This window comes from Cuculus canorus, chromosome 9 (assembly GCF_017976375.1).
Source record: "Cuculus canorus isolate bCucCan1 chromosome 9, bCucCan1.pri, whole genome shotgun sequence".
Classification (NCBI taxonomy): domain Eukaryota; kingdom Metazoa; phylum Chordata; class Aves; order Cuculiformes; family Cuculidae; genus Cuculus; species Cuculus canorus.
The window spans coordinates 3,729,163-3,750,883 of NC_071409.1; the positions used below are offsets into that span (position 1 = coordinate 3,729,163).

General features: G+C 38.0%; 1 protein-coding gene across 5 annotated transcripts in view; it reads right to left on the bottom strand.

Moving 5' to 3' along the window:
* PER2 (period circadian regulator 2) overlaps nt 1-21,721 on the bottom strand; it is a 49,837-nt gene continuing 28,116 nt past the window's right edge. For all 5 annotated transcript variants that reach the window (XM_054074429.1, XM_054074433.1, XM_054074428.1 and 2 more), the window contains 14 exons: nt 17,465-17,571; nt 16,686-16,839; nt 16,172-16,280; nt 15,679-15,810; nt 14,132-14,228; nt 13,230-13,386; nt 13,020-13,147; nt 11,232-11,405; nt 10,715-10,975; nt 8,455-9,302; nt 5,918-6,104; nt 5,238-5,430; nt 3,516-3,666; nt 1-2,464 (listed from right to left, as the gene is read on the bottom strand). In XM_054074429.1, coding sequence (XP_053930404.1) covers nt 2,315-2,464; nt 3,516-3,666; nt 5,238-5,430; nt 5,918-6,104; nt 8,455-9,302; nt 10,715-10,975; nt 11,232-11,405; nt 13,020-13,147; nt 13,230-13,386; nt 14,132-14,228; nt 15,679-15,810; nt 16,172-16,280; nt 16,686-16,839; nt 17,465-17,571 — 2,848 coding nt within the window. In that variant the 3' untranslated portion in view covers nt 1-2,314. The remainder of the gene's footprint in view (nt 2,465-3,515; nt 3,667-5,237; nt 5,431-5,917; nt 6,105-8,454; nt 9,303-10,714; nt 10,976-11,231; nt 11,406-13,019; nt 13,148-13,229; nt 13,387-14,131; nt 14,229-15,678; nt 15,811-16,171; nt 16,281-16,685; nt 16,840-17,464; nt 17,572-21,721) is intronic.

Here is a 21,721-nt window from a genome sequence, read left to right on the forward strand (position 1 = left end):
TTAAAAATATATCTGTTTTATTTACCAGTTTTCTAAAAAGCAAAGTCATAAAAATTAGTCACAAGTGGCAAAACCAAAATATATTGCACAGTGTACAGAAAACATTGTTGACATGTTGACAAAGTGTCATCACAAATAAATCATCTTACAACAGTTTGGAAAAATTACAGCTTCAGAATCTTATCTATAAATGGAGGCATGTAGATTTAAAGTTACAGGAAAATATTTTAATACCACCCTGTAAATGCAAACACTTTAAGGATGCAAGATTAAGTCCAGAAGTAAGCACATCCACAAAATGCTCTAAATATACTTTTCTCTTCCTTTCACTAAGTTATGGTTACAAGATGGTCATTAAAAAATAAAAGAAATGAGAACGAAAAAAAAAAAAACCAAACCAAAAACCCAAAACCCCAACAGAACAAAAAGCATGCTAAAGCAAAGAAGTTCAAAGTGGTTGAGAAGTCCCTGAAAATAATTCATATAATTATGATGCACTCCTTTTAAATAAAGCTTTTACTTTTTCCCAAACCCTGGTCCAATTGAAACTATTTGTGTGTACATGTAAAAATGGAATATATTTAATATGTTGGTAAAGCTGCACTGTTCCATTTATGATTAACACAGTTAATACATCGGACTCGAACACCAACATTTTAAAATTTCTCATTCATTTTATATTTACATATATTTAAGTTTGACCTCGCTAAACTCTTAAAGACAAGGAATCAGATCTTGCTGGGTAGTGTTTCACACTACGTTAGCACACTTATTTTTTAAGGTGCAAGTCTACTTGTTGTACAAGTTCACACACTTCGCTATCTGCAGAACATGTCTCCAGTGCATATTTCCTCTCTGTCCAATTAATACCTAATTACTTTACACAAATTACAAATTATTTCTTCCTCTAAGCAAATAGCAATCACTTCTGCAAGTTTTTGGTGGTGTCAGATCTGACTTCACATCCTCTTTGTATGCAAAAAGAAATATTTTAATAGAATGAAAATAACCTTAGATTTCAATGAATATAAATGTTATCATCATAAAAAAAGGAAATGCTGTCCATGAAAAATATTTTAAGACAAGGTTAATTTCATTTCCCTGTATGTTTTTCACCCCAAGACCTACAGCTGACATCCTGCAATACTGCAACTAAAGACCCATTAACCAACCAATATAAAAGTTGCTCTTCCGCATTCAATGTGTGTGAACAGCACAAGGACATAACGTACACACATTCAAGTCAGTACAGTCTCAGAGGCATTAGAATTAAATCCTTGACACCAAAGGATTCCAGCCACAAAAAGTTTTGTATTATGCAATACAAATATAGCGAAAGTCAACGCTATTCTCAAAATCACTTCTCTATCAGAAGAACTATCTTCAAATGACAAGAAACGTCTAATCCTCTCTTGCCACGTACAGGTCTGATGTTTGTTTATAGCCACACAGGAAAAACAGACGGCCAACCTCCTGACAGAAATAAAGGGTAAAGTTCCACCAAGCTTTGTCTAACAGTCACTGGAGCACACGCAGACATCCTCTGTGGTCTTAGCTTTGAACATCTTTAAGCATAAAGACTTCTTGTGTATAAATTGTCAGACATGATGCTTCAAGGTAACAAACAGTTCATAATATTGCAGCGTCCATGTAAATAAAAGGCTACAAAGTTGTCAGCGCTCATCTACACTTTCTTACACATTCATGTAAATAGTTAAGCCTAACCCATCTTACAAAATTAGTTCAACATTTCTCTTAGACAAAAAGGGTTTCTACATTCAAAACTATAGGAAACAAAGAGGATGGGATCAACCGGTATGAGAAGGGCAAGTGTGAATTGATTTGCTCAAAGGTTATTTCTTCTTCTATGCTGGACCACTTCATGTTTTAAGAACAATGCTAAAGAGCCACTAAACAAAATTTCTAGAGTAATCGATAGCGCTGAATCATTACCAAAAGGAGTTTTGAAGAACCGTATGTACGTAAGGGGATTTTCAGTACTCATTAACCCACTCTACAAAAAACAATAGGCATCAATGAGAGTTTCTATAGTTTATAAAGAAATACTTGAGGCATGTAAGTGCAAAATATGAGTCTTTCTCTTCTAAAGAAAAGGTATACCATCTTCAACAATGTCCTTACTGGGAAGAGATTGCCACCATTTAAAAAGAGATTCATTCACAAATGACTCTAGTTCTAGAGTAAGAAAAACATTTGTTTTTATGAACTGGATCGATCTTGCTGGATACAAGATTAAAACTTTTATGGATCATCACTGTGGTTTTGAAGCAGCTTTGAAAAACAGCCTCAAAGGCTACGTTTGTTCTTCACTGACTTGACTCAGGGAAACCAAATTGTTTTCCCCACTGTCTTCAATCATTTCATTAAGGTCCATTTCATGGATTTCTTCATCATACGATGTATAAAAATTGCTCTGTATATTGTCCTCACAAAAAATACATTCCTAAAATGAAAGAAAGAAACTTACAGAAACACTTATAAATCAAAGGGGAAAAAAAAAGCTTTTCCAAACAACAGTCCATTTGTATGCAATCCCCGATTCCAAGGAAACCTTTACATCTGTGCTGCAACTACCAGATATATTCCAATCCTCAGCTTTCACCCACACTATCATATTAGCACATAGTAAATCAATACAAGTACCTGAGAACTCTGCTGGAAGCAGTTATGTCATAGATCATTTATAATGCTGATATTTTACATGAATTTCCAGCCACCTTTTCCTCTGTTCGCCTGCTAACCCTGCAGTAATAGGTTTGTGCCAGTTGCCATGCTTAAGAGACTGAAACAACTGTATGCTTACAAAAGTTGAATTCTACAGCATTAACGCTGCAATAACATTAACATCAGGATTAGGGTTGAATTCTGTTACAGTGAGTTTTGAAATACTCGTGCAGAAAGAGCCTCTGCACTTGATGATCCACATACAAAAAAAGCAACAAGTGATGGAAAGCTTTGGGAAAAGTGAATGCAACCAAGTGTGTGTGTGTGAAGAAGTAAAATACACAAACAACGTAAAAGTGCAAGGTTGCTTTTTTGCTTTGGTTTTGTTTGTTTGTCAATTCCTTAAATCCACTTACAGAATCAAGGCAAGAGATGATCCTGCGTGAGAAGCTGACGGAAAAAAGGATCAGTGTACTCCCATACATTTCTTGCTTTCTAGAAAGCAATGGACATACGTGTGCGCCCAAAACAGATTTTTATGTAGTAAAGTTTCTGGCTGCATTGATAAGGGATTTCAAACAGATACACAGAAATTTAGAAATAGGAAATTCTTATACTGTATTCACCACTACTTTGACTTTTGCATTGGAAAGCAGACTTCTGGTAAATCAAATGAAGTCAGAAACCACTGCATGGAAGTTTGAATTATTTTTTTCTCTGTGTAATTGACCAAGCTTTCATAGTAACAGGAATGGAAAAGTCTAACATAGAGCATCCAATAATTTAAGCACTGTGACACATGCAAAAGTAACTAACTCGTTTAAACTTACAGAATTAGCAACGGTTTTTGGCAATCCACCTTGCTGGATCCATGGATGAACTTCAATAAGCTCTCTTTTCTGTTCTTCTGTAAATTTTGGCTGTAGTTTCTGCATTTGCTTTAATTTCTGCTTGTCTTCTTTTAAAACTGTTTCCAAATCTCTAAAATAAAATGTATTTAGAAATTGAGCTTCAAGGGTTTCTGGGCTTTATGCCTATAAAAGGTTACACAGTCAGATATAACATTTTTAAAGACTACTTTTGTTCTGCAATGTTAAGCTTACAAATCTTATATTGAAAGGAAATTAAGTGTGGTCATTTCAGGAGTTATCTGCATTTGCAGACAACATTAATGCATCCCTGCTGGCTCACTGTCCATCCAAATCCCATCAGGGAAAACGCTTTTCTTAGAACTATTGAGGCTGCGTCACTGGTGAAAACATCAAGCACTTGAGTTTCTTTCTGCTGCTGCATTAAGTTCCAAGTTCCCCTTCACTGGGAGTACAACCCAAACCAGCACTAGATGCACATATGAGATACTAAAGCAGAAGTCGTAAGATATGTTTAAGAAGGTCATCAAAAATCAATCACCCTTTAGGACTGAGAAGGAGAGATTAAGAAAACCCTGCTTTGTTTCAGCAGCTGAAGTTCTCTCACCTCCCAGCAGCCCACCTCAATTCAGAAACTTAAACACAACCCTAGTCCACACTATCTACAAGCTCTACTCCTCTGTAGAAGATGATAATAGAGAGCAAGTTCCAAGAAACCCAGTACTGTTCCTGTTCCTTACAGCATTCCTAAGAACAGAGAGGCTAGCTTTACATCGCTCCTTTTGGGCATCACATTGAGTAGCATCACTCTGTGTCATGATCTCCTGTTTAATACGAACTTCTCTATGGCAGGCTTTGCTACTCTTACAGCCTACTGGAATTCCCATCTATAGTGTCAATCCTTCAGACTACAAAAACTGACTAATGCCAAGGTATTTCAAAATACAGGGAAAAACTCTGAAGTTCTTACTATGCGTTTTCCATTCCCCACTCCATCATTCCCGTGCTTCCGTATTTTGAAAGCTTGTTTTCCTGCTCTTTCAATAGACTTCTTTTTACTGAAACTTCCAATTCCTTTCAAAATACCTTTCACTGCTCCCAAGGAATATAAACAAGATGATTAAAAATATCTGCAGGCTTGTCACCCTCTCTCCTCCTATTTCTGCTCTTTGCTATTGAAGCAGGGAATATTTTTATGGGGCAGGTTTTCTATGGGTTTGGGTTTCTTTCAGTACAGGTTTTCCTGTTAAGACACCTTCTAATTTTTCCCTGTTTGAATGGGAATTTGTGGAGAATAATGAACGTGTGGAAGTTAACAACCCAAGAAAAAACCCTACAAGGCAGAGAAAGCAGCACGCCACTGAATCTGGTACCTCAAGGACAAGAGCCAGAGTACTGATTCTCCATGCCACAGACCACCTAACTATAAAACAGCTTCAAAAAATACATGCAGTTAATGTCTACTCAGCTAATAAATCCTTATCGATTATTTTTTACTTTTTGAGAACTTCTTGAGTAGTACACAAAAGATATGAAGGAAGCAAGAGTTGTTTTTGGCACTGAGCTAAACATTAAAACCGATTTACTTGTATTGAGACACGATATTCATATACAACTTTCCTTCTGTCCACCCTGCTCCTCCCAACATATACAGTTCATGAAGGACTATGACGCTGGAATTACCTTGAAGGTATCTGATAAGTCATCATAACGGTGTCATCTGTGTTTGCCATCAAAAGCCATATAGGATCCTGAAGGACATATTTAATGAAGTGCTCGCTTTCTTCCATTTCTGCCTTCATTTTGGTTTTATGATGATTTTCTGAAGAATCAATGCTCCCGAAGTATTTGCTGGTATGACTAGTTTCACTACTACCTTTAAAAAGAAATGTAAAGTTTCAATATAAATTGTCAAATACAGAGATTATCTCAATGCTTTTGAAAATGAGAACTGATAACATAAATACAACCATCATTTTATTTCATTTTTTAAACAGAGGGAATTTCCACCCCTGAGTAAATGCATTTAGAACTCAAATTCTCAACCTAAGTCTCCATTAAATTCCAACAGAATAGCTCACTTACTTAAATTAAAATCTCTGAAATGAAACATTGGATTTTCTCTTTGTTATTCTGTCATACCTAGATAATATCTTAATGTCTATTTTACACACACTTAAAGGCTCTATACTGTAAGTGAAGCGCAATACAAAACCTTTCATGTTACATAGTCAGAGAAGAAGAAAAAGTAAACTATGCAATAAGGATTAAAGACAGATTTTTACATAAAGTACTTGATGTTCAAGTGGTGTTTGAAATACCTCATGCTCCAACTCTTCTAAAATGCCAAGAACTTTTGTTACCTGTTCTGCTTCCCGACATGCCACAGCCATTGGATCCAGACCCCAGAGACTCGGCTGCTGCAGACACGCCGCTCCCTGAAGAAGCTGAACCAGTGCCTGAACATGCATCTTCTTGAAGTAAAATGTCAAGCAGGACACTAGACATGGACAGTGCATCACTATTTTGAGCATCCATTGGAGATTCAGCCTAGCGATAAGAGAAAGGGAGAAGGGGGAAGAAAATTAAACAACCAAACCCAAAATGAGAAGCCAAGGCTGTTTAGCACTTACATTCAGCATTAACCCATTTCACTTGATATCATAATATGTTTACACATTTATTCCAAGACAGATGACCACCAGTAACGTATGCCAAGATGAACTGTGAAGCGGAATGACAGGCAGACAAGTGATCCTTCAGTAAGACTGCGATTTCAATTCAATTTCTCTTTTTTAAAAAAGTATATAGTTTAGTAAGGAAGGCATTTGCTATTCAGTTTTGACAACCCTGCTGTCCTGGACAAGTCAGAATTTACCCAAGCCGCACTAGCAGTTGCTCCTGCCATAAGCAACCTCAGAGAGATTTGCATCAACAGTCATGGTTACTACTCTCAATGCAATGAGAGGGAAGGTGTTCCCAGATGCAAGCTTCCTATGCATGTAATTTATTTGTACGTTTTTAATGGAAATAGCATTAACTATGCCGATTTCTAACATAAGCAAAACCTCAGTGCAAATCAGCTTGAAGATTAAATACTAGAAATTAAGGCAGACAAAACTTAGCAAAATACATAGTAGTGGGAAACCTAGCTTTATCCTTAACGCATTCCTGAACAAATGTGTGAACACACTGTCCTAATTTTCTAGGAATTAATGAGGACATTACAGAAAGTTACATTTTGTAAATTTCTAAAGAACAAGAACTAACAGTTGGAGGAAATACAAAAGAATTTGCTAGCAAAAGTGTTACTATTGTGTCTTTTTACCAAGCTTCCAATCCAGCACAGGCCTCTTGGAGTATGCTATAACACGGATGCGCTGTTAAACCACAGTACAAGCCAGAAGTCCTCACACAGCTAAGACTGCAGAGGTGTAGTGCACAGGACACATTAGTCCAAATATGTCACTGGATGTATATATCCCCAAAATTTCTACCTAAGTGGCATTTGCATAACTAGTATGATAGAGAACTTAAAAAAAAATGAAAAACAAATGTATTTGTTCTTAAGATCAGGAAATAACAAGCACTTCATGACAGAATGTGACAAGTTTTTGCACTGTATCAATCAAGTTTGGAAGTTTCTCTAGAAAAACAGATATAACAAAATCCATTTCCCCATGTTCTCCCTCTATTCATCCCTCTTAAGTATCAATATTGAGGATACTATGCGAAATAAATCACCTGGAAATTAATCAGGAAAAAAGCTTAACATCGAGATCTAAATGATCCCCACAGTGTGGGCAACAAGTGTTTTCACAAGTTTTCCTTTATAACTTCTTCTAGAGATACACAGTTATGGCTCGCTGCACAAAGCCATCTGATCAGCTGCTGGCAGAAACACCAGATTTCACTGATTACTTACAGTAATTCAGACCTCAGATGTGCCCCTTTCCAACACCTGCTTTCCTTTCTACCAGCAGCGAATCTTGTAACTGCACCATTAGATGCAGAAACCCATTACGAACCACAACACAAGGAAAGCGGGAGGGAGGAAGGAGCCAGTCTTAAAGGTTTCAGCTGCAACTCTGTCCCATCAGTGACTTTGCATTTACAAAGACACTTTATGGTGCCTTTAGAAAACACTAACGTTTGTCTAAGTATTTCTGTCAGTTACTCTTCTGCAGTCTCTGCCAGGTTACTTGTTACCCTGATTTGTCACGTTTGAATGAGCCAGGAAATAACCCCTGAAGTTACCAAATAGCTCAGCATAGCTTTAGTGCATCAAATAAAACAAATATACGGTGTGCAGACAATAATTCATTCTTCCTTTACTACAGTTGCTTGTTTGTAAACAAACATATAATTTAAATCAGCTTCTTTCCGATCACTTAGAGATTTTCTCCTTCCATGCAAATTCATTAGCCCAAAACTTTTTGCTAAAAATAACGTGTTCATATTATTTTAAATCTATTTCAGTGTTTTTGAAATGGTCTTATCCATATAGATTTTTTTTTTTTAAAAAAAGTTCAACAAAACTACTTCAGGATGTATTTTCAAGCTTCCTAGCGTAACTTCGGAAGAATAACAAAGTGATTTTAATTTTGGAAGGTTAAGACTACTCTAATTATTGAATTTCACAATTTATTCAGTCTGCTGAAGGTTGAACTTATTAACTACAATTTTGAGTCCATCTCTTGTCGTTGTATTGACTGATTACCATCTGCCATTAACAAATAGGGCGACAAGTGAAAGGATTGAAAACAACATAGCAGAGACAGCAAAATGAGGGGGGGAGATCCATTTTAGGCACCTCCTCAGAGTAACAACTTCAGATATATGTTCAAGAAAGTGAAGACTTTGAAAAAAAAAACCAAACCAAACTAATCACCATACTTACTGGCAAGGACCCCTTTCCACTACAGTTATTGGTCGTCATGATTTTGCCTATAGCTCCTTCCTCGCTTAACGCTCCATGTAAACCTGCAGGAGCTCCACTCTCAGCGGTTTTTGTGGTTTCCTCCAGCTGTAGAAGATTCAGAGGAGAACTGCACCTTGACTGGAACAGAGGTGGTGAAGCATGGTCCTGAGGACCCACTGACTGTGGAGTGCAGGAACGGGATGGCTCATTTCGTGGCTCTGTGACAGGAACCTTTTCACTTTCTGCTGGTGGATTGTAATGGAATGGCTGCGTTGGAAAAAACGCCTGTTGTGGGAAAGGGTTGGGTGTGGCGAACGGTGGCTGTGTCGGAAACACTGTCTGTGAAGAGAAAGTGGAATGGGCAGGGAAGCTGGGTTGGCTGTGGTAAAGCGTTTGAGGTAAGTTATTGTTCATCTCTGGGCAGACATAGTTGGGGAGCACGAGAGCTACAACTGGTGTCATGAGGGGTGCAGGGAACTGGGGGGGCTGCATGGGGCAAGTACTTCCAGAGTCTGGCAACTGATTAAAACCAGAGAGCGAAGTCTCAGGAGCTGGTGGCACAGTCCCTGCTGCAGGAAAAACAGGAAGCGGATATGCAGGCATAACAGTGGGAAAAGACACGGTCGAGTAGCTTGCTTGTGAAGTGTCTGATGGTGACCAAGCAGTAGTATTTAAACCTTGAAGAGGAAACCGGTGAGGGAATTTAGTTCCAGAAGTTGTACTGTCTGAAGACTCCTGTGGTTTAATGCGCTTCGATTTCCTGTTCTTTCCACTTTTCTTCCAAGGCTGATCCACTCCAGAAGGGCCATTTCTTTGTCCACGGCCACCTGCAGAAAAACCCCAAAGTGAAACATCACAAAGGATCCTACTTGCCCTCAGATGGATTGCTTTCAGCTTGTCATGCCTAGAAGCTGCTCAAAACTGCACTTAGCCTACCCAAATGGAAGCATTTGGGAAGGGGTCGTGTTCACTTTTACCTCTAGCACAAGAGCTGAGCTAACTGTGCAATGAAAACCCCATGCTGACACATCATGGAAGAGAAGAGGGGGCAGTGGATCAGTTGAGGCTCAAATGTCTGTCACCCAAACAACACAAAGCTGCAAAACAGTGGATCACGGCAGGGCAGACTCCTAACTACTCCAACAATTACAATCAAAGCAGTATGGGACATGACTGAAAGCATTTCTAGAGAGTTCAGGTCATTTAGGTCCATAATTGAAAAAGGTGAAGGGGGAAAAAGGCAGAAAAAGAAAGTACTCAAAGAGAAGAATATCCTGGGAGGAAAAAGCATGCTCCCTTTACAGCCTTATTTTAGGAGAAATCTGCAGCAAGTAACTCTTCCCTAGGTAAAGGCTGTCAGTTCATCTGATTACAGACACAAAGAAACCCATAAAATAACTTCTAGCACCGAAGGCTGCTCCAATTTTTAGTTTGTCTAAAACTTATTTAGACAGGCTGAAAGTTTATCAAAGTACAAAGAACATAAGGTAGACTAAAAAGTTCCAGATCAGGTTTCCCAAATCAAGGACCTGCGTAACTATTTAAATAAAAAAAAAGAAAGATAAGAATCTGCAAAAAATGCTTAGCACTGTCTGGCTTCTGTTCCAAGTCAAGTTAGGACTGAAATGGGAACAAAGTCAGATCAGTATCAAGCACTTCTGAAAATGCCACCCCGAGTTCCTAGGCCTAATGAAACAAAACGGTCTCACTAGTACGGCTAGTCTGTGCCATTTCCATCCCACTGATCACATTATTAACTTGACAGCAACCAAACAATTATCAGATCATTTCACTGATTACACAGTACTGGAATGGGGAAACTGGATGTACAGCAAAGGCGCTGAAAACAAAACAAAACCAGAAACCTGAAAAAAAGGGACGAAAAGACAGAAGGAAAAGAAAAGCAAGGGAATGCAAGCATGGATACAGTAAAGCAAACAAGCTAAAGCATGTGTTTTGTCCCATGGAAGTAGATGCATGACAGTAACAGTACAATGAACAGAAGAAAATCAAAACATTAGTCACTCAAATGTCAGTTGCTACACTATATTAAGCTATATTCTACTCTCAATCTTCAAGCAAGACTTATCAGAAGGAATTTTGCTGTGGGCTTCAAAAATAGCATGCAACTGTCGCTATTTACAGCAGCCCCATAATACAGCTAAAAATGGAAATGCCCTCTCAACAGGATTTAATTCCTATATAAATACAAGTTTTATCTTGGAAACCATTGCCATACCACGTTCACCAGGTCGTCCTTTTGGTTTATCTTGCAAGTAGTAATTGCAGTGGGACTGAAAAATATTAAATCTCTTGATTTCTTTAAACTTATTCAGAAAGCTCTGCTCCTCTTTTTGTGTATGCACTGCAAGGACTTCCTTTGTAAGTCCCAGTTTTTTAAATGGCTCCTTTTCTTGATTTGCATGCGTAGAGCTGGATGGAGGGGCAAGAAGTTGGCCATCTAAATGTTCTGCTCCACTTGGACCATCTTCTATCATTTCTACAAAAAGAGGAGGAAAAAAGTAAATCAAGATGGAGTCAAAAAAAGCTCTGTATATGCATTTTTAAACTACAGTTCTGTAATAACTTTGCTGTAAGTTTAAGATACAAATTCTGCCCCTCTTTACTCCATTTCTATAGGAGCATTTCAGCTGTAAGAAAATGTGTTCCAAGTAGATACCAGCTGTTCACATGTCTGAAGTTTAAACTTGCTAGCAATCGCTGTTTGGGAGAAAATTTATTAGCAAAAATCATACCTAATTCAGGTTGCGTTTTTTTGTCTCCGACATGAACAATGGTGCTACTGTAGCTGCACTGACTTGTGAGAGAGACGACACTTTCAGGTTTGCCAGGTAAAGCCAAAGATGTTAAGTGAGCACCAACCACTGGGGGACCATTTGATTTACCAGATGCTTTCAACACAGCAGGATCTGTTAAAAGAAAGTTGTAGTTTACTGAACATAAACAAAAGCGAATGCAAGTCATATGCTGCTAGGACTAGAAAATAGTAGAGGTTTAACTGTGCTTGACAAGACACAAACCAAACATTTTACTTTATGCATTCCACCAAGAATGTTTTAGGAACAGTATGACTTCTGAGCAACTAAATCCAATTGTCCGCTTTCACATACAGCCAAACCAAACCTTTTCAATGAAGGATTTTTTGCTCTTTCCTGGTCTTCACTCTTCTTTTGTGGCACAATTTTGGAAGAAAGTGTCTAGTCTCTTTCAGCCTAAGATTAAGTCCTTCCCAGTTCCCATACTGTTGTACACTAATCACTGTCTGTAGCTGGTTATCCTAACAGCTTTGCTCTGAGCATCCACCTATTTAAATTCTCTCACCTCAAAGCTACAAACAATAATCCAACAGAGGTTGTGCCAGTGCCTTAACAAACAGCATTAAAACATTCCTTCTCTGGCAGGAATAGTTGGCATAACACATATTTAAGAACTAAAGTTTGCCTTTTCCCGACTTGAGTGTGCAAATGGCTTCATGGTTCTCAGTCACCAGTGCACAAAAAAAAAAAAGCTAGTGAACCCACCATTCCTCCTGTCAGCTACAACTGCACAGACGCCAAGCGACAGCAGAAACTGTGCTCCTAATTGCAAGATACTAGTTCCACTCTTTCGTCTTCTCTAGTTCTCAAGGAATTTCAATTCCTTCTACAGGACACTCTGCTCTTATTTGCACCGATACCTTCCAATTTGATTCTAGCTGCATTAGAACTTCTTTTTCAAGCTCATCAAAAAGAAAAATAGACGAGATCATTCCCAAGACTGTTTCTAAGACTCTCCACTAGACACTCACCCTTTAGGCTCATATAATGACAGGGTAGAATCAGCAAGTTTTTACATTTAGTTCTTTACCAATCTCACAATTCCTTTACTAATCAAACAGTTATGTTCTTTGCTTTAGCTCCCCATCCAGGCAGGGACTATACCAAATGCTAGGCCTAAGTCCTAATGAATTAAGTTAACGCTTTTGCTTACAGCAGACCTTTTGGATAGCTGTCCTCAGTAATCCCTATCATTTATTTGCATGGCTGGACATTCTTTTCCAATGGTTTCTTGTGCCTCACACAACACAGAGCAGTCCAATGCTGCATTTTACCCTCTCTTGTCCCTTTTTTCAGTTGTTTTTTTTTTAAGCATTCACTAAGAGGAAACAGAGGAGTAAAATGTATATTTTTCTTGCAGTTAATTAGCTGCCAAGTTCTTCAGCTAGTTGTTCTTACAAGTCCAAACTGTGAAATAAACTTTTTACATTTGACAATGACTCTAGTCCTAGGACTCAACATCCTGCTGTATTTTGTACACTATAAATTAGCTTATTGCCTCTACAATCCAGATATTCAATCAACTACTTGGTGTTTTGATTGTAGAGAAGTTTTTTCATTATAAAAGTTAGATCACCAACACCTAACACTGAGGATACGGCCAGGAGGTCATGCCAAAATCTAAACTTGTCATCATTCTGAAAAGAAGTAACATCCAACTGGCTGCTAGCAAAAATCAATCAAGAAAAAGATGTGATGTAGAGCTACCTGCCAAGGGCTGTATAACATTATCAGCTGGTTTTTGTTCATGAACTCCAGAATTCATTGACACAGCACTTGATGAAGGTTCACATTTTCTTTTTGCTGTACCAGGCACATTACAGCTCTCCAAATACCTAAAATATAATGATTTAATGATATTAGATACACAAGTCTTAAGTCTAGAGGTCAAGAGTAATTTACATACTAGTTGCTTACCTGATGACACTGTCCAAACAGCTGATCTGCTGGTAGGAATATGCAGGTTGATCTTTCCAAGCCAGCTCTTCAGTAACCACATTTTTAGGAGCAGCTGTTACTGCAGTATCCTTTCCCACTACGTCTTTCACCTGACCACCAGGACCATTTTGCTTTTCTGTGAAAGGAGATATTGCTATTATGCAATTATGGCATTAAATGCTTGCAAATTCCCCTAAAAGCAACATGCAAAGTTCTCATTTATACATCTTTCTTAACAGGTAACAAGTTAACCACAGTAAATCAAGTAAGAGGTTTGTGCACTAAGAGAAACATTGTTTATATATTTTCCTTATGGATTCTTGGAGGCATACAGGTTGCATTAGGTTGACGGATATGGATCCAAAGGGAACAGCTATTATGGTTATGGAAGAATAGATATTATTGGAGTTGAAACACCTTCAGTATGCGGACAACTCTAGTGCCCGTAAGTTGTAACAAATTATTAGAAGAATAACTTCTTAATGCATGCAGAATTTAAATCTCTTTAATAAGATCTTCATTTATCAACTTAAAAATACCTGAAGTTACATCATAAACAAGAAAAACCACATCCATAACATTTTCCTCCACCTAACAGAAAAGGTGTTCAACTAGTATGAAAACACAAAATACAATTAAGGTACTTCAAAACAACAGCTTTAGGACATGCCTTCGCTGTGTGTTATACCATTACCAATCCATACATTGCTGAACACAATATTTTCCTGAAAACAGTAGATACACAAAGGATAATATTTTAATTGATAAAACCACTGTTATTATGTATTGATTAAAACTGAACTAGAAAAAAATCCTACTGTCATATTATAAAAGGTACCGGCAAAACAGATTAATAATTAATTAATTTGCTAATGTCTTACCTGCAAAAGGCTCTCTTTTAAATTCCTGTTTTGCTTTATTGTCAGTGAAAATTCGCTGTCCTTTATTTTTTACTTTACGGGCATCTTGACAAACCTCCTGGAAGCAGGTCGTTAAAAAGAGTCATCACACAGTTCTTACATAAATCATCATGCACAGTGACTCCTCAGTAGACTAAATCTAACCTTAGTTTATCTCTGTCACAAAAATTAGTCTGATCACGGGAAAAATCCTGATGTATAGAATTTTATTGTGCAGCAGCAGAAATTTGGGAATTGGAAAAAAGAAGATGTTTAAAGTATGCTTTTTTGTACACTATTTTGTTTAACATAGTTGAGTGACTTGGATAGGAAAATATGACGATACATTACAAAGACGACTTCAGAAAAAAACCAGTATCACTTGGTAAACAAAACATTGCTGATACGACTGAGAACTTTTTGTGCTAGAAGTTTAAACATGCACAGATGGGATGTTATACAATTATACTATAACAATTCTCCCTTCTGTGGAAATCATAATGAAGGAAAGATGGGTATCTACTGCCCTCAAAAGCAGGATCTTCTTAAGCATTACTTTTCTGCATAGCCTAAAATGTACTAAGCTACAGGTTAAACAAAAAAATCCCAGAGAATTCATCTTTTTAATCCGCTAATGTTTAAGGACTGAATGCCAGGCCACTGACCACCTCAGCAAGAGCAGCAGTCTGCCATGCCTGGTCACAGAAGCAGAGATCAGACTGGGGAATATTACCCCATGAGTAATATAACTAGGTAAAGGGAAATTTTTGCTTTCAAAATTAAACACATCCCAGTGAGCTACAACAAATTTGGGAAGAAAAACAGGAAAGCCAATATGACTACAGATGGTAAAAGGTGCAGTTCCTTTGACTGCATCCACATTCAGTACATTACTGTCTGCCTGACTTACTTTGCTTACAGAATAGTCCTGTTGAGCATGAGCACAAATTTAAAGCTACTGTTTTGTTCAGACTAACAGAATTTTAGAAGTTACATCTCACTATCAACTAGATGTAGTGAAGGCCTGATCTACAGTAAAGTTAAGTTTTAAGCTCAAACCACAATATTTTATTCCATATTAAGTAGTGTATTTTTGCAATATAAAAAGTGATCAAGGTCAAGCTATCACTTGATTATGCAGGTATGACTGCATTTTATTTTCAGTTTGATTTGGGAAAATAGTAATTACAGGCTCTCCTCTTCCAAAGGAAACTACTGATTTTTCCAGAAACACAGTATGTAACATATAATGGACACATTCTAGAATAAGTTAACACACCAAACAGGTTTAAATCCTTTATACACACCGACTTTTACACCTATAACTGTGCTTCAGTACCCTGAGACTTCATTTACACCAGAAATGTTACTCCTCTAGACAAAAAGGTTGTTTTCATGTTAAGCAAGTGACAACTTTTTCTTTAGACTTTCTTCCATCCCTTATTTGAAAAGGTTATGCTACAAGTAAGAACCCCACGTTTACTCGTTTGTTTTGTGCCACGTCTTTGTATAAGAAAACCCAAACCTACTGGCTTATCCTTATGTGCGTCTTCATTATTATTTCCTGCGCTGTCACTGGAGGATGCCACGCTCATCAAGTGCTCATGTGAACCATTGCTACCTAGACTTCCATAGCCGCTGGATCCACTGTTGTGCACAGGCTGTTAATGACAACAACAACAAAAAAAGTATATTCACACACACACATCTCAGCACAGCAGCTTCAAACAAAACTGAAACTGCCATCAGTAATTCCACGTGAGGAAAAAAGGATTTATTTTAGGCTTGTGGGTTTGGTTTTTTTGCAAGGACTCCACAGCTGCACGAAACCCATAAAATACCAACTGGAGCTTTAACATACTTCAGTAAGTCTTATCTGGCAATCATGACTGTAAGCGATTTACAGGACTGTAGCCAGAAATTCCAATACAGTAGTAGACAGCTAAACAAAAAGTCACACAAAGATAAATGCCCTTTCTTCAGTGAGAAATGAAAAGGGTAACATTAAAGCACACGCCGTACCTGCAATAATAGGCGATATATTTGCTCAGTGATTTCCTGAACACTGGGATGAAGGATTCTGTCCTCCGTGTAGTTGGGAGCAGCAAAGACGTCTTCATTTAAGGGACCCCTGCGCAAACCAGACATGCCTCAGTTCATTACAAATGCAAGTACTTAGATCAGAGACCACAACTTCAATTTACCATCTATATATAGTGAACAGAATCTGTTGCATATTTGATTGCAACTACAGCCCTTGAAGTTGATAAAATACATATCCTTACTCACTTAGAGCATGACTTCCCTCTTGTGAAACAACTCTTGAGAGTACTGGCAGAATTTGAAGGAATTTAAATTTCTTTATGAAGCAGTTACTACACCACAACCCTCAAATTTAAAAAGGAAGCACCTGTGTGTGATTCCCCCCCCCCAAAATAATGCCTTATGTCTTTCTCAAGGATCACGATATAAACCTGAAGGGATGGAAAATAAAAATAAAAAAAAATCTTAAAGGCCCAGCAGTTTGTTGACTTACGTCCTAACTTTGTGTCTTCCAATAATGAATGAAACTTTTCGACTCCAAGGGTTGATGAAACTGGACCAGCTACTGTCCATGGTTATGTAATCACCATTTCTAGTGCAAAACCGGATTGGTGAATAGTCAAAAGGCTGTCCTCCGTACTGAAGTACTGGAATAAACGATTTAAAAAGAAGTTTCAGGTTAATATTTGCACAATTCTACTTAATGATTCAGGATTTTACAACGAATTGCAAAGGAAGAAGATGATATTTGAAGGAACAAATACCAGACAAGCCTATACATTTAGAAATGCTGGGCTACCATAATAAGCAGACCTTCAGAATGTAATGGAACATGTCAAGAAAATCACCTTCAGAATGCAACAAGCTAAAGATGATTGAATAAACAGCTTGACATTTTCAAAGTTTAACAAATTAACATTGCCAGCATGGCTTTCATTTTCTTCTTTATGAAATAAAAAGACTAACATTTTAAAGTACGACAACTCCTATCACTGCGCTTAAGAAGATTTTCTTTATGTAAGAAATACTCATTTACAGATGATTTGTTTACAGCAGACACATATGTTTCATATCAAACAAAATTAAGCGATTTCTCATTTTCATCTATTTGCATTAAGAAGTTCTAGAGCAAGGGATGCAGTATTCGCTTGCAGAACAATTCGTAGCTACAATCTTTCATCTCCTACTTGCTGAAGTCTTTGTAGTCATTATTATTAACTTCTACCAAAAAAAAAAAAATTTATACTTCTGCCACAGTAAGAGATTACATACTTTTTTTGTGAATTGCTAGCATTAAGGGTCTGTCATTTGGGTGAAGATGCACCAAGACTGGCGTTCCTATTAAGTCCTGAGGTAGGTATCCCAAAAGAGGTACTGCTCTGGAGAAAGAAAAACAAAGAAAAAATTAAAATCAAGCAGAATAAATGTATATTTAATCTTTAAAATGTTTCCATTTTAAGTTTTCTTTTTCCTATAAGGAGAATGAATAATTTTAAGTTTAAATTTGGGGAAATAGCAGTGCCAACTTAATAGCAGTAGCACTCTCTGAACAAGCGGATTTGTTTGATTGTGGGGTGGTTGGGTTTTTGGTAACTTCACAGAAGAAAGTGAGAAGACCGAATCATGGACTCTGCTACAGCAGTTCTGCCTTTGCTGTGCTGCTGAGTTCTAGAGGATAAATACTGACCCTAATTTTAAAAGAGCATTAATAAAGTTTAATCTTGTAAAACTCTCATGAAGGTAAATAGTACCTCAGCCTACGGGCTGCAAGCCAAGGCTAAGGATCACAGGATTACTACAGCTGAGCCAGCAACAGGGTAGTTGATTAGGACTCAAGGAAACTTTCTCACAGGTAGGTTAAGAGTTCAACTCCTAAAGCAGCTGCAAGGAAGCAAGCTTACTAGTTAAAAGAGAGAATTCAAAGTGATGTTACCAAATGCCTGCACATTATCAATGACCACTTCTACTGAAGAGATGAAATAATTTGCATTGATTGCTTACATCATGCATATTAAGGAGAAAGAATGAAAGTTCACTAATGTCAGTTTGCACCTTACCTTGAAAGGTAATTGCCAAAACCAAATAATGCATTAAGTAAACACTACTCAGTAAAGTTTAAGAAGCTGCCAGATGCCAACAAGTCATCTTGCTAACAAAGCACTGTATTCCCTTCCTCCAGCCCCACTCGCTGACAAAGGACCAGGAGCAGAAAGACACTCGGGTATCTGACAAACTTTAATGAAGAAATTGGCTGCAGTGCACTACAGACCCAGGATCTGCGTTGTGTTGGAACTCAAAAGCACTTTGGGACAAATGCCTTCAATGCTGCACTGCTGATAACCCACTGGAATTAGATCAGTTCCCCAAAACATTAAACACATCCTTCTGGCAAAGAGACTGAGGTATTCAGGGGAAAGTGAGGATAGCAGCTAATGCCTTATTATGGAAGCAATTAGTTAAATAATGGGTCTTAAAAGCTCATAGATGATCCAAAGCACTAACTTTACAAAGCTGAAACTAGGACAAAATTCATACCAAATCCTATCATTTTGACACACTGACATTTAAAAATGGTGCAAAGTTCAAAGCACATAAGGAAAGTTATACCGCTAGAGGAGTTTAAAATAACAACCAACACTGACTGACTTTAGGTTGGACTTCATCAAATAATGTTGTACAAAGTAGAAGACGACAAGAGTTTTTGTTCAGTATTGTTCCTATTCTTTGCCATCTGCTCCATGAAAGCCTGGCAAATGGTGTGACAGAAGACCTGCCTTCAAAGGGGTCAAATGTTAAACTGTTATTTATTAACCCAGTTCTAAAGAAAGATGCAAATTCAGTCACTTCTATGCAAAAAAAAAGAATAACCCCCTACACATTTTTATATTGACATGGAGATCACTGGCAGAGTTAGAGATCTAGAACGTAAGACCAATGAGTAGAGATTGAGCTGGGCTTGCCTGTTTTGATGCAGAGGCAGCTAAGGGATGATCCAGGAGTTTGCAAAGGCGAGTTACAAACATGAAGTTAAATTTTCTTGGTGGTGCCAGACAATAAAACTATGGGCAACGTCCCCAGACTGCAGTCTGGAAAGCTTCTGCTGGATGTTAGGAGCAGGCTTTTAACAACGTGAGCAGTGCAACACAGGAACAGTTTCCCATACGGATTGTGTAATCTCAGCCCTTGGAAGTTTTCGGGCATTACTGAGAGAAGATCACAGCTGACCTAACCTGAACTGGGCAAGTTTCCTTTCAAGCAAAAGGATGGAACAGAGATCTCCAGGAGTCCCTTCCAACCAGCACTTCTGTGATTGCATAATGCTATCCTTCCAGTACCTGAAGGGGCTACAAGAAAACTGGGGAGGGACTGTTCACAATGGCTTGGAGGGATAGGACTAGGAGCAATGGCTATGAACTGGAGAGGGGCAGATTTAGACTGGACATAAGAAAGAATTTCTTCATGATGAGAATGGTGAGGCACTGGAACAGGCTGTCCAGGGAAGTTGTGGCTGCCCCACCCCTGGAGGTGTTCAAGGCCAGGTTGGATGGGCCTTGGGCAGCCTGAGCCAGTGGGAAGTGTCCTTGCCCATGGCAGAGGGCTGGAGCTAGATGATCTTTGAGGTCCTTTCCAACCCAAATTATTCTACGATTCTATGTTTGAGAATATTTAATTTACTACATACTAGAGGCAGTACCTCAGCATCACTATGGTTCCTCGTAACGAATAACTCAAAATAATTCAGATCTTAAGTTAATAAACTTATTTTATGAATGCAAAGGCACACATGGCATAAGAATGGCTGATGAGGAGAGGCAGAAAGTTTAGTTTGTATTTTACAGAATGACAATTTCAGTGTCAAAACAACATGAATAAGAAGTCCTTTCGTATTCTTATTGCAAGTTAAACAGAAAACTGCTTTAAATTCAATTACTAAGTTCACTCCACTGTGAATTATACGGAACTCCTTATGCCCATCATACACGTAAAGTATTAAATGAATTTCAAAAATTATATACAGGAATTTATGTACATTTAATTTCAGGAAAATAATTTATTTTTTCTTAACATATTCTGTGCAGAGATCTACTTGCAGAGTTAGGTCAAATAAGCATTTTTCCAGCCCATGAACACATGCTGATTACAGAATTAACTTTATTTTATGCAAGTCAGGCAACAGTTTCTGCACTATATTATGAGCAATTGTCACTTGACAGCAGGTGCTGTCGTATATTTTTAAAGATCAGACTCTGCTTTCCCCTAAGAATCTATCAGTTTGTGCCCTGGAGAGCTTAAAAGTAATAAACAGCCTATGCATATCTTCCTAAAGATATGGCTGGCTGGCAATGCTCTCAGGAGTTAAATAATTAAAAGCAAAACCAACCACACAGATCACAAGAACAGAAATAAGTAAAGCAAAGTCCTAATATCAGACCAAGACGTAATCAACTCTTAGTGTGAGTCTTCAAAATTGTTATTAGAGAATAAGTGGTAACAGCAGGCTAACAGGTAACAACAGAAAATAAGCTTCCAAAGTAGACATAGAGAAGATATTTACTGTACCCACTCCACCCAAACCCAAGAATAAGGGCAAAGCTCTCCACTCAGTAATCTTGCCATTTCTGTTAAGTGACTACTGGAAATAAATGAGCTGAGGGTGCATGGAGGAAGGGACACTTTACATCGTTCCATTAGCCTGTTTGAAAAGATAAACCCACCCTGCAAAACTTCAGTTGCCATGGAGCCTGTCTAGGAATGACGGAGAGAGAAAAATCCATGAAGAGGACTGAGCTATACTGGACTAAACAGTTATTTTGTCAACCTAAGGTGTTTAGAGAGATTGTATAAATCATATAATTGAAAAATAGTTTGTCAGCATTATATTGCCTTCTGTCCTGCAGGAACTCTTCACGCTAAGTCACAGTATCTGTACAAGACGGCCAAAAATAGCTGTACTTAAAGGTCCAAACCTCCCCTCACTGATTAGCCACTGTCTTCTTCCATAGCAATCTCCAATAGCTACCTTTGCAATTCTCATTTAATAAAAAATATGTGTGCGGCAGTAATACTGATGTGCCTCAGCTCTCTGCATAAATTGTCTCGAAAGTCTAACAGTAATTTTTTTTTTATCTTATTGACTCTGGTTTAGCCAAACTTCCCAGCAACCTCCTTTGCCCCAGTCCCTCTCTCTTCTGCTGGCATTAAAGATTTGCCAAGAGCTTATTTCTTCAGAAACAAGAAGATTCCCATCCAAAAGATACCACACAAATCCAAAATTGTGCATTACACCGCCACTCTGTCTGTGGACACCACCCCCAGACAGGCCTACGAAGAAAATTGTAGCATTCTTAGAGTGCTTAATAACAAGAGGAGAATCTCAGAAGTCAGGTGCAACTGCTATTGCAGTCAACTTGGTTTTCACCAAGGAGAAAAAAATTAAAAATCAAATCCAAAAAAAGCACATCAGAAACCATCATGAAGAAAATACCAAGTAAAAGAAGAAAAGAAGAGGAGAAAGAAAGGTAGCCTCTG